The 13,159-nt window shown below is 44.5% G+C and overlaps 1 protein-coding gene across 1 annotated transcript in view; it reads left to right on the forward strand.

Annotated features, from left to right (window-relative positions):
- The first annotated feature begins 3,895 nt into the window (after positions 1-3,895).
- Positions 3,896-13,159, forward strand: part of Pdzd8 (PDZ domain containing 8) — a 71,842-nt gene continuing 62,578 nt past the window's right edge. Inside the window, exon 1 of the mRNA XM_008827328.2 lies at positions 3,896-4,997. Within this exon, the coding sequence (XP_008825550.1) occupies positions 4,126-4,997 (872 nt within the window). The 5' untranslated portion in view covers positions 3,896-4,125. The remainder of the gene's footprint in view (positions 4,998-13,159) is intronic.

A 13,159-nucleotide genomic window follows, 5' to 3' on the forward strand; every position in this document is an offset into this window, starting at 1 on the left:
ATTTTATTTTTTATGAGTAATGAGAGTATTGACCGCATGTATGTAAGTGCACCATGTTGTGCAATACCTGCAGAGATCAGGAGAGGGTGTTGGATCCCCTGGAACTGGAGTTACAGAGGGTTGTTAGTTGCCATGTAGGCGCTGGGAATTGAAACTGGATCCTCTGCAAGAGCAGCCTGAGCTCTTAACCGCTGAGCCATCTCTCCAGCCCAATTTGCATTATTTTATGTAATTTTTATTGAGTTGCCTTTCATGTATTTCAAAACTCTCCACATCCACAAACTTTGACTGTCTTCTATTTGGGATTCACTATAAAAGGGTTCAGAATGCAGTGGCATTAGAAGCCCCTGCCTTTCTCGGTTGGTAAGGTTATGAGTCTTGATATGAAACTCATCTTCCAGTATTCAATCATTTTGTCTTTAAAATACAGTCTTCCCAGGAAAGCTGTTGAGCAGTTTTATTTCAACAGTGTCATTTAAAACACATTAATGAGTGAACAGTACAACTCTTTTCTTCAAATACCTATGTAGAATTTCAGATTTTCAGAGTCTAGGTCAGCGTTTCTTAGACTTTTGAGTTCCTATGAACCAGCATTAATATTTTAAAAAGGGAAAAGACCATTGCTGAATTTAGACACTTTCAAGAATAGCATTAAAAACATTAAGCGTCTATGAACATGGCATTAGTTCATAAGACAAAGAGCATTCTACTCCCAAATTATTGTGAACATTCCCACTGCCTTAGTTTTGTTTCCTGTTGCTGTGATAAAATACCCCGACAAACTCAACCAAAGGGAAGCAGGCTATATTGGGCGCACAATCCCAGGCTACAGCCCATCATCGCAGCAGGATTTAAGCAGCTAATTACATTATGTCCACAATCAACAGCAGACACAATGAATGAATGTGTGCATGCTAGTGCTCGGCTCACTTTCTCTACTCTTACTTCAGAACTCTGTCTAGAGAATGGTGCCACCCACAACATAATCAGGATAATCCAGCCAGGCATGACTGTACACGTCTTTAATACCTACTCCCAACGGGGCTGGAGAGATGGCTCAGAGACTAAGAGCACTGGCTGCTCTTGCAAAGGACCCAGTTCTCAGCACCCACATGTTGACTCATAACCATCTGTAACTCCAGTTCCAGGGGATCTAACATCATCTTCTGGTCTCTGTGGTCATTGCATGCATGAGTGCAGTTACACACATGCAGGCAAAACACTCATACACATAAAGTCTAAAATTTTTTTAAATTCAAATACATTTGTCTTTAAAAATATTGTGTGGTATGCATGTGTGTATGTATGTCCGTATGTGTATGGAGCCACATGATGCAAATATGTGCATATGCTAAAGGCTGATGTTAGCTATCTTCCTCAATTGATGTCCACCTCATGTATTGAAGCTGGGTCTCTCACTTAATCCAGTGCTCACCAGTTCAGTTAGTCTGGCTATCCACTTTTCCCCATCTCTATCTCCCAAGAAGTTGAGATTACAGATAGACTGTCCCACCCACCCTGGCATTTGTATGGGTGCTAGGAATCCAAACTCATGTCCTCGTGCTTATGTGGCACTGAGCCATCTCCCTTGCTTGATTTTTAAAATATTTTGTAAAAACATAAATCTTTTAAAATAAGGAAATGTTTTACCCCATGCCTGGCGCTTTAATTCTCTTGTATCAGTTACTTTTATGGCCATTGTGACAAAATAACCAACAGGCACAGAAGGAAAGGTCACTATTTCAGAGTCACGTCCATCATGACAGGGAGTGGCATGGCTGACCAGGCAGAGGGGATTGTCTCCTGGCAGATGCAGCGTGTAACAGTGGCTTATTCATATGACAGCAGCCAGGAAGCAGGGAGAGTTAGATAGGAACTGGGGCATCTATAAACTTCAAAGGCCTGCTCCTAATGATCTTCTTCTGCCAGTCAGCTCCACCTCCTAAAGACTTCACAGCTTTCAAAACATAAAGGCTAACATTTATTGAGCACTAATAATAACACGGATGAACCTGAACCTGAAATATCTCCCAACTTTCCTAGTGGGGGAGGGTACTAGGTGTAGGATAATTTAAGAGCCATGTTGGGTCAACACAGTTGGAATTTGGTTTTGTGTACATATGTAGGTGCTCGTGTATATGTGTGTGTGTGTGCATATGCATCAGTATGTGTATGAATGTCTTTCTCAATCACTGGCCACCTTGTTTTTTGAGACTGAACCTGGAGCTCATCAATTTGGCTAGGTAAACTTGCTAGCAAGCCCCAGGGAGTCTCCTGTCTCCCTAGTGCTGGGATTACAGGCTCCTGTTGCCACACCTGACTTTGTACATGGGTGCTGGAGATCTGAACTCAGGTCTTCATGTTTGCATGACAAGCACTTTACCCTGACTGAGCCATCTCTCCAGCCTCCAGAATTCTTCCCCGACCCTTCCTGGATCCCTTACCCTTTTGTAATATTTACTACAGGGGGCATAACTACTACCAGTAACATTGCTGGTGAAACGGAGTCTACGGTTCCCAGTTGAGCTGATACAATATATAATACAAGCTGAGAAAGCAGGGCATGACATAAACAGTGCTTCCAGAAACATCAGACAGGTTGCTCAGCCACACCTAGCATAGGTCTTCCACTAAAAAAGCCATTCTCGCCCCAGACCTGGCCATGAGTAAGTAAGGAGATCAGATTGGTTCCAAAGTTCTATACCTACCCCAGCTGGGTCAGAATCATCTAGTCAAGAAAATCCTTGGCCTGAAGATTTCCCAGGGCTAGAGAGGATCCCTGCACTGTTGTTTTAGGGCCAGACTCTGCTAGACTTAGCATTGGAATATCTGTTCTCCATAGAACTAGAAAGAGTGTGTCCAAGTGGAGGGATGTAAGCATTTATGACACAACACTTAAGTGGAAGGCACAAGGGGTAACAGTGTTGCCAGGGAAATCGTTTCTAACTCTGTGGGTTTAGTTGGGGTGCTGCCCTGTGGAAAATCCCCGTTGATTATCTCCAACTCTCCCTCCTGGAGCACCAGAGAACTGATCAGCTCTCACAACTTCAGCATTTTCCCTGCTGTTGTACAGAAACGAAATCAAGAGTTTAGAGCTTTGTGTTGGATAAACCAGGCTCCAGTACGTGACCCTGTGTTGTCACCTGTGAAATGGGTGGATCCTAAAAGCAACTGCCTCAGAGATAGCCTCAGTCATACCCACAGTGCATTACTAAGGCATCTTCGGATCTGTTGGCAAGTTCCTTTCACTCCTTCTCCTCCTCTCACACCTCATTTAAACTTCCTTCTCTTTTCAATTGTGAGCATCCCCTGGGGTGGGAAAGTTAGTCTGCGTCTTCCGGCGGGCGGTCCTCCTTCATCCCTCCTTCCCATGGCCCACCCTCTGCAGATGCAGAGCGTCTGGCTAGCGACGGCGGTCTCTGAAGCTTGGCAGTCTTCAAGGCCGGCTGGGGCAGTGTCCCAACGCCCTAGGCTCTGGTTCTCTGCGGCGCAGGCCTGCAGGGACAGCAGCCGCCGCCGCCAACCCGGGGGTGGGGTGCGGGGGCTAGTGGAGGAGGCACGCTGCGGGAAGAAACACGGTCGCTGCAGGGGTAACCGCGCAGGGCCCACAGCCAGCTCCGGGCATGGGTGCAGGAGATAACGGACGATGCGCCAGGCCCGGCCCCGCCCGACTCCGGATCTCTCCGGATCACCCTCCTTTGACCTCCGGGCTCTCCAAGTGACAGCAGCGCAGACCTCGGCGCCTCGGGGGAAGGAATGCGGACGTGGGGGGCGGGGCTGGAAGGGCGCCCCAGCGGCTAGAATGGACCCGGTGCGCGCGCACCCGCACGCCCGCCGCCGGGAGCGCGCCCGCGCTGACGTCACTCGGGGCTAGCCCAATGAGCTCAGGCCTCCGGGGGTGGGGGCTCCGTTCCCGCCCTCGGCAGCCGCCGCAGATCGCCGGCGCTCGGGCCGCCCCCGGGGAGCGTCTGAGGAGGCGCGAGGCCGCGGCTGCCGAACAGTGCGGGGCCGGGAGGCTCCTGACAGGCTGAGGGAGCCGTTGAAGCCCCGACCCATGTCCGCAAGATGGAGGCGGCGGGGGCGATGGCGTGAGGACAGCAGCGCCGCGGGCGCGGGGGCGGCGGGATGGGGCTCCTGCTCATGATCCTGGCATCGGCCGTGCTCGGCTCGTTCCTCACGCTGCTCACCCAGTTCCTGCTGCTCTACCGCAGACAGCCCGAGCCGCGGGCGGACGAGGCGGCGCGCGCGGGCGACGGCTTCCGCTACCTGCGGCCGGTGCCGGGCCTGGCCCTGCGGGAATACCTCTATGGCGGCGGCGCAGAGGAGCCCGCGGCCGGCTCCTCCGAGGCCGGCGCCGCCACCACCACCGCCACCCCGGACGGCCCGACCCCGCCGACGCGGGAGACCTGCTACTTCCTCAACGCCACCATCCTGTTCCTGTTCCGGGAGCTGCGGGACACGGCGCTCACGCGCCGCTGGGTCACCAAGAAGATCAAGGTGGAGTTCGAGGAGCTGCTGCAGACCAAGACGGCCGGCCGCTTGCTGGAGGGGCTGAGCCTGCGGGACGTGTTCCTGGGCGACACTGTGCCCTTCATCAAGACCATCCGCCTGGTGCGGCCCGTGGCGGCCTCGGCCGGCGCCGAGCCCGACTGCCCCGACGCGGACGCGCTGCCCGCCGCCTGTCCCGAGGAGCTGGCCTTCGAGGCGGAGGTGGAGTACCATGGTGGCTTCCACCTGGCCATCGACGTGGACCTGGTGTTCGGCAAGTCCGCCTACCTGTTCGTCAAGCTGTCGCGGGTCGTGGGCCGGCTGCGCTTCGTCCTCACCCGCGTGCCCTTCACCCACTGGTTCTTCTCGTTCGTGGAGGACCCGCTGATCGACTTCGAGGTGCGCTCGCAGTTCGAGGGCAGGCCGATGCCGCAGCTCACCTCCATCATCGTTAACCAGCTCAAGAAGATCATCAAGCGCAAGCACACGCTGCCCAGCTACAAGATCAGGTGCGAGGGGCGGGAGGGAGGACGAGCGGGGAGGGGGTCAGGGCCAGTCCCCAGCCGGACCCTGTTCTGCAGTGCTGGACCTCCTGGACCGCGTGGTCGGGGCCCCAGGTGAAGTAAGTGGGCCCCTCCCGTGCTGCTCGTGGGCATCCGTGTGCGTTGGAAACCTTCCCACGTTGCTCGCGGGTACGCCATAGCGTCCATCGCCGGCTGTGGGCAGTGGAGGGAACCCCCCCCCGGGGGTAGGGGAACTTTGGAGATGCTTTTGTGTGCGTGCCTGGGTGCTGCACCTCGCAGCACCTAGGTCACCGTCTTTGCAGCATCGCCTGGACCACGTTGAGAAGTTGGTGGAAAGGTGTGATCAGAGCCCAGGGCTGGCCCGGGCGGCCACAGCGGGCCACGTGTGCGTTGGTGCCACCTGGGCCCTGATGGAGTGGGGTCCTGTGCCCACTGTGCTGCTCTGAACTTCCAGTTACTGTCACCTGCCCCAAGAGAGGGAGCTTCTTGGCGACCCAGACTCGCCTGTCAGTTGTCTACTCCCCTGGGCAGTGAGTTCCTCACCCCGCGCTCCCAGACAACCTGCAAGAGGTGTTTGAGTGGTGGGTAGGGATTTTAAGTTTGGAAACCTGGAGCCTAGCTTATGTAATACACTGTTTTGATTAGTTACTGTATGCGTTTTCTCTGACTCGCCTGGGAGTGGAAGGGGGAAATGAAAGCCCCAGGGTTAGAAACCCCCCTGTGGGTTTGGGAAGGCCAGCTGCAGTAGAAAGCTGCCGCTGCTTCTACAACAGCTGACTTGTTAGCTTCTCTCTCCAGCCTCCATTAATTTTGTGTTCACTAAAATGTTTGAGCATTTTATACTTCGCTCTTTGCTCTAAGACTCCGTCAGCTCTTGTACCAGCCCTACATTACTACCTCTTTAGTGGACTAGCAGGACTAGCTTCCTGCCAGTCTCAAGCCACAAAATCCAGAAACAGTGTGAATTGTGGAAGAGACCTTGGATTTGGGTGGCAAGGAAACTGTTGTCCAGTGCAGATGTTTCCAAAGATACAGGGTGAACTGTGCCTTCACTGTGAGGGCTTTGGTTCTCTGAAGTGGAGCATGGTTTAGGAAACCCACTTTTAAGCTGTAAGGGACTATATTATAATGAGTTTGAGTTTTTAAGCAGTGAGATATTTATAACACTGCGTTGCTAATAAAGCCAAAAGTTACAGATGTAGATATTTTACCACTTCAATTCTGATGTTTTCTGGGTAGTTTTCAGGGACTGCAACCTACTTCCCATGAGGGGGGTGGACTGCAACATAGCTGGCGGTGAGGCTACATATCATTGTGAGGTTTTGTTTTTTAGAATAAATCTGAAAGAAATTAGAAGTGATGGAGCAAGTAAGAACATTGCTTTAAAGAAACTTTATCATATGTTGTTGAACAGCATCACCATGGCAGGATTGCCTTTCATTCATTATATCTGAAGAGATGCTCAGCAGGGTTGGATTGTATGGTGGCCCATGCCTTTCCCAACACTCTGTGAGATCATAGACCATCTTTGTGGGATGGTGTACACAAGTGAGTTCCAGGCCAGCTGGAGCTACATACTAAGATCCTTTCTCAAAACAATGACAACAAAAAGCAGAGTTTGGGGCTGGAGAGATGGCTCAGGGCTTAAGAGCACTGGCTGCTCTTGCAGAGGAACTGTGTTTGGTTCCCAGCACCCACGTGGGGGCTAACAGTCATCTGTAACTTCAGTTCCAGGGGGTCTGACAGCCGTTTCTGGTCTCCATGAGCATTTTATGACACAGGTGCACTTAACATACAGGAGGGTAAAACACTGATCATACACATGCATAAATTTTCAAAAACACAGCCTAAGTTTAATTGTGGTATTTCAACTTCTAAACCTTAAATGATTGCTCCTCACAATGTCCACATCTCTGCCATTTAATCATTAACTACTGCATGGAGTGCATCACTCAATCTGCAGATAGTTTTAGACATCTGCTCTATCCATGTCATTGTTCTTGGTGCTTCAGCGTCAAGGCTGACCAGAAATAGACTGTCTCATCTTCAGAGTTAAGAGTGTAGTGAGAATTGAAATTGAGGTGTAAACTAGGGTGGGATTGGTGGAGGGTTGCTATCCCCCAGAAGCTGCCTTTAGCCTAGTAAAGGGAAAATAGAAGTGTGAGGATGAAAAAGATGGTCTTGAGAAGTGCTGACTTCTCTTGTTTGTGTAATCACTTCACTAGAAGTGTTTTAAACTGTTGATATTGTAGGGCTGATTTCAGTCTATGAAAGAGAATTAATTGTAGCTCATCTAAGAAGTATCGTCATTCTCACACTGAGAAAGTAGCTAATATTCATCCTGTTTTATTGAAGGAATGGAGTTCAGACTAGTTAAATAACTAACTTAAAGTCACACAGATGTCAAGTGGTAAAACCCAGATCTGAGTTTTTAAAAAAGGCTTCCTTTTAAAGGTTTTGTAAGTTTAAAGAATTTATTTCAACTTCACTGATTCATTCATTGTATTTCTCGGAATGGGAACCGTTCACCAATAAATGCTTATTGATTTAAATTTGTGCTTACCTGTTTGCAAAATGGGTAAATTGTTTCAGTTAAATGAAGAAAAATACTTGAAAACCTTTTTGTTTTTAGAATTCAAAGTATATTCAAAATAATATTTTACGTAGCCCAAACTTTTAACCCCAAATTCAGAACTAGTCCTAAAAGTGTAACAAATGGCTACATTTAATTATCTAGATTATAGCAGTGTAAATTATGGTAGCTCTTGAAGCAGAGCAAACTGGCAAATAGAAATTTGCCTTCGGACACTCAAAATTTTGCTCTTGATAGTTATTAACACCACCACCCATAGTGCTAGGACCCAGTGAGCTTCAGCCCCAGTAATGTCTAAATAATATTTTGAATATCTTTCCAGATTAATGTAGAACGCTGAGTAGAATGTGAATATATAACTCCTTATTCCCTTAAACCAGAAATTTTGAGAGGGTCTTTTAAAAAGTTGTAAGACTAAATCTTTGGGTGCTGCACTGCATAGCATTTCTTTTTTTTATCCAGTAGATTGTGTTTATCCATTTTAGCCACTTAATCTTCTTAGTAAGAGCTAAAGAAAAGAAAAGAAAAGAAAATTATACTGAGTCTTAGGGTTCTTTGGCACTTTCGTCATTATATAGCAGAAATATCTTGTCAGTGAATATTGTTGTCGCCTCTTTCTAAATTTTTGTTGGCCCTTTTTCATATTGCTGAAATGAAGTAGCCCATTACAACTCCCAGGTCCCAGGGTTTCACTTAGAGATACTCCAGCTTCCTGAGGACCCAGCTGATGAATGCTTAATTTTACCCAGCTAATGCACTGGGTTTGTCAAACATTAGATTTTTTAAAAATTGAATTGTAATATTCAGAAAGTATGTTCACTAATGTATTGAAGTTAGGAGTAGTTTCTTGATTCAGCCACCTTGTTGATGTTTTAATTTTTTTTCTTTTAAAATGTGTACTTTAAAATAGTATATTGAAGTAGAAATAGTTTTAAGACTTAACTTCCGAATTCTTTTTTAAGATTACCATTGTTCTTTGGTACACGGAGAGTCCCATCCTCACTGTGATGTCTGAATAAATAGTCCTGGGGGATGGGGTGGGGAATATTCAGAGTTTAAGAGTCACACATTTAGGGGCTGGAGAAATGGCTCAGTGGTTAAGAGCACTGACTGCTTGCAGGGGACCTGGGTTTGATTCCCAGCACCACATGGTGGCTACGAACTGTCCTTAACTCCAGTTCCAGGGGAATCCTATGCCCTCTTCTGACCTCCGTGACATTGCACTACACAGGTGTACTCACATACATGCAGGCAATATATTCATACACATAAAATAAAAATAACTATATTTTTAAAAGAAGAGTTACACATTTGGGATTCTTTTTTTTTTGAAACAGAGTCTCCCTGTAGCCCCAGCTTCCCTGGAACTTGCTACATAGACTAGGCTGACCTTGATGGCACAGAGGCACAGAGATCCACTTGCCTCTGCTGGGATTAAAGGCTTGAGCCACCACACCCAGCTCTGTGTTTGAGATTCTTATCCTTGCATCTCCTAGAGTGTGTGTGCCCTGTAGCCAGCACTGGTTAACTTGGAAAGGCAAATTCAGTTTGCAGGTACTTTATGGCCTGTACTGGTAAGGTCAACATTAAAAAGTGGAAATTTTCTCATGATTTCAATTTATTGCTTCTGTTAGGGAAAAAAAAGAAAGTGATATATTAGAGCCCCAGCTCTGCATTCCTCATAGCAGGAGTGGCAAAGGAACTGTAATAGGGGCTTTGAGGGTAAGTTTCTTCCTGTAGTTCACTGTCCCTACTCATCTGCCCCATCTGAGCTGGTACCTGCTTGGCCTGGAGTCATGTGCATTTGGGACCCATCCTGGAGGGGTCAATGAGGAGACCTAATAGAGGGTGAATGTTAAAATTTTATTATCTTTGAAAGACCTGCCACTGTGCAATTTTATTTTAAAAGGAGTTATATAATGTTGAGTGTTTTAAAGTCATTCGCCCACGAATTAAAAATAAAACCTTGAAATATCCTTAATTCTCTTGTCATGTAGTTAATAGTAAGTAGTGCTGCTTTTTGCTCGAGTTTGGAAGATACTTTGCTTTAGTGGGTTTGATCAGTAATTAAGCAGTTACTTCTCCCATCTAGAAAAGAGGAGACCATTACTTCATTGTTACTGTAGTTGAGTTTAATAAATATGGAACACATTTAGGGAAAATGTTAGATTTATGGAGTATTTTCTGAGCATGACTATTTTTGCCATAACTGATTATTTCATTCTGTTCATTTACTCCTGAAAAAATATACTTGTGGACAATTTTCAGATATCCTCAGTGATTGGAGAGCAAGGAAGAACACTGTCCCCACTAAGGTTGAGGGACAGGGCTGTAACTTCCTTATATTAAACTACCATTGATTTCCAAGAACTAAATTAGGCCTGGTCTGTAAAGCCTCATACTCTGTAATGTAGTTTATGCATAATTTATTTCTTGGTCTTCTGAGAGGAACAAAAGCATTTATTCATAATGCCAATCATAATTTTTTAAAAATATTTTTATTGATTCTTTGAGATAAAGATGGATCTAAGTAATCCACATTCCCTCAGAAACTTTCAATGTAAAGTCACAGGAAGTTGTCGAAGCCATGTGTGAAGTGTGTAATGTATTATACATAATCTTTTCATACTTTTAAATATATACATAATTTTTAAAAAGTATCTTTACATTAAAATAGCTACAAAAATTTCTTGTGATTATAGTATTGTTTACTTGCTAATACTAATAGGAACCATAACTAACCTTTGATATTGTGAGATGCTAAGGACAATGGCATTAGTGATTATTCTAGTTGCCCTCAAGTAATGATGTAATACAATAGCTTATTTTTCATCCATTGTACGTGTTTCTTATATTACAGTTCAGAGGAAATCTGTTTACAGGACTCTTTGTAAATGGAGATTCAAGATCATTTTCTCAGAGCTGAATCATCAAGTCATTTAAAAACAGTCATTTCTTTTCAGCAAATTGAACATAGACTACCATTCCTAGCATTGTGGTGGGTACATGGATGATAAAAATCCTTAGAAGGTGTTCGTACTCTCATGCTGTTTAGTGTTTCTAGGACAAACAAATCAAAGTAATAAAATAGTAATAGTAATCAAAGCTCATAATAGTGACATTTGGATATATTTAAGATCTTAAGTTTGTAAGAAACAGGAGGAGGAAAGTATCAATATTTCGGCTGAAGTAATCAGGTGATTACATATGTGTGTGTGTGTGTGTGTGTGTGTGTGTGTGTGTGTGTGTGTATTATGTCTAGGTGAAAACATCAGGTATGTTCATCACTGCCCAAAGCTTCATCCACCTCCTGGAGTAGTGGAATGTATCCCCTGTGGATCAGAGAGGACTGCTATATAAGATTTTGACTTTAGGCTCCTTAGCACCGGCGAGTTTACTCTAGTTTGAAGATGGTTTTACTTGTGGCACATTGGATTTCCTGATGATACTATTAGTTATAGTGGTTTAGTCATTACAGGCACTTGGCATGGAAAATAACATTGATAAAACTGCTTTAGAAATCTGAGGGCAGAAGACTATGAGGAGGAAGTTGGGTTTTAATCAATAGTGCATAGGTATATTGACTATCCAAGAAAGCTTATTTATTACGGGAAATGACCAAAACAGATCATTGTAAAGCAGATTGTATTGGAGGAGCTGCCTGACCAAACATTTAATGTATTGGAGGAGTTACCTGATCAAACATTTAATGTGATGTGCAAATATTACTAACAGTTTATCAGATGAGCTGGGCAATAAAGTAAGTTCCTTAATAGGTGTATGCCAGGTACTCTGCAGGCAGATGTACACTTGCTACCTCCTAAGGGGGAGAAGTGTTTATCTCCTTTTTAAACACGTAGAAACTTGAGCTTAGAGGGGATTAGTGACTTTCACAGAGTCCTAAATAAACTAATTAATAGTAATAGTAAAAATCCTGGACTTCCAAAGTCCTGTGTTTCTGTAAAGATTAGGCAGTTTTTATCCTGAATTAGAGGTCTGTGCAGGCTAGATGCTTTCCTGCCTATAAGATTCGATTGGTTTTTATGTTTTAAAGTTTAAAGTTTAAAAAGAAGATGAGACAAACTTATCTTCAACTGTAAATCCTAAAATATTTACTGCCTGGCCTTTTACAGGAAGAGTTTGCTAGTCCCTGCTCTTTACCCATAAAAAACAAAACTGAAAAGCTTTCTAAAAGGAGGGATATATACATGTGTGTTTAAAAGTACTTCCTAGCCAAGGGTCTTTGGGATTTTGTTTGTTTTTATTTTTGGAATACCCTTGAATACCTTATTTGAAAGTTAGATGCTGGGATGCCAGAGAAATGGCTCAACAGAGTACTGGCTGCTCTTACAGAGGACCTGGGGTTGGTTCCTAGCACCCACATGGCAACTAACAACTGTCCATAACTCCAGTTCCAGGGCCTCCAACACTTTATTCTGACCTCCTTGGGCATTGCACAACATGGGTGCACTTATATACATGCAGACAATATACTCATACACATAAAGTAAAAATAATAAAATGTTTTTTTAAAAAGTTGAATGCTGACTAGTTTCTTCCCCTCACATTCTTTTTCTCAGAACAGTGTCTCCAGGAAACAGATGTTATTAAATAACTTTATTCCCACCTCAGAGTTATGAAACATACTGATACTTGTTTGGCATAGCATCAGAGCACATCACAGTTCATTAGAAAGTCATAAAGCCTCAACTACCTGGTCATTAGCAGACATTTTACACAACAGTTTCAAAATCTCTTACCTAATTGCTAACACTGGCAAAAACTTACTCTGTTTTACTAGGGAAAAAACAGAACAAAGCTGAGGTGTGAGTGTTAGTTGCCTTCAGATGAGCATGACTCCAAATGGTAAGGAGAGAATGCCAGAACGGTGGAATTATTTCTTCTGACTTGGAGCTGTACAGAGGTGCTTAGCTTGTTTCTTAACGGTAGGTGAGTTTTGGAGTGTTGTGACTCTGAGTCCAAGTTTCAGCCCTCTTCACAGGTAGACAGCTTAAACAAAAGATTTTATTCTTTAGTTTCAATTTCATTATTTATAAAATGGAGATGCTACCTGATAGATGATAAACCATATGTGATAGCTGTTGACTGTATGTGTCTTTAACTGACTAATCAACTGCGTATTTGTTGATTACCTGGTATCTATCAGACATTTTGCTAGAGAGGTATCAGATATTTTCTAGATGAAGCATTAAATTTCTTTCCTTTAAATTTTAAAAATTCAGGCAGCTTGAAAATATGTAATATCAAAGTGAAAATCCATAATTACTTACTTAAAAACTATTTTTAAATATGGAAACTCTTCCACTTAAGAAATGTTATTTTACAAAAATAGAATCATACTTAGTACTCCAGTTGCTAGCATCTTGCTTTTCCGCTTTCAGTGTATCTTGGATTTTCTGAATATGCTTACTTTGTTTTAACTGGTACAAGGTATTACACTGAGCAGTAGAACCCTAAGCCTTTCCTAGCTTCTCACTAATGTAAGTAATGATAGCATTAGCTTCCTTTTACCTATCTCATTGGGTAGATGCTG

The sequence above is a fragment of the Nannospalax galili genome, unplaced genomic scaffold (assembly GCF_000622305.1).
Source record: "Nannospalax galili isolate Female #2095 unplaced genomic scaffold, S.galili_v1.0 scaffold31, whole genome shotgun sequence".
Classification (NCBI taxonomy): domain Eukaryota; kingdom Metazoa; phylum Chordata; class Mammalia; order Rodentia; family Spalacidae; genus Nannospalax; species Nannospalax galili.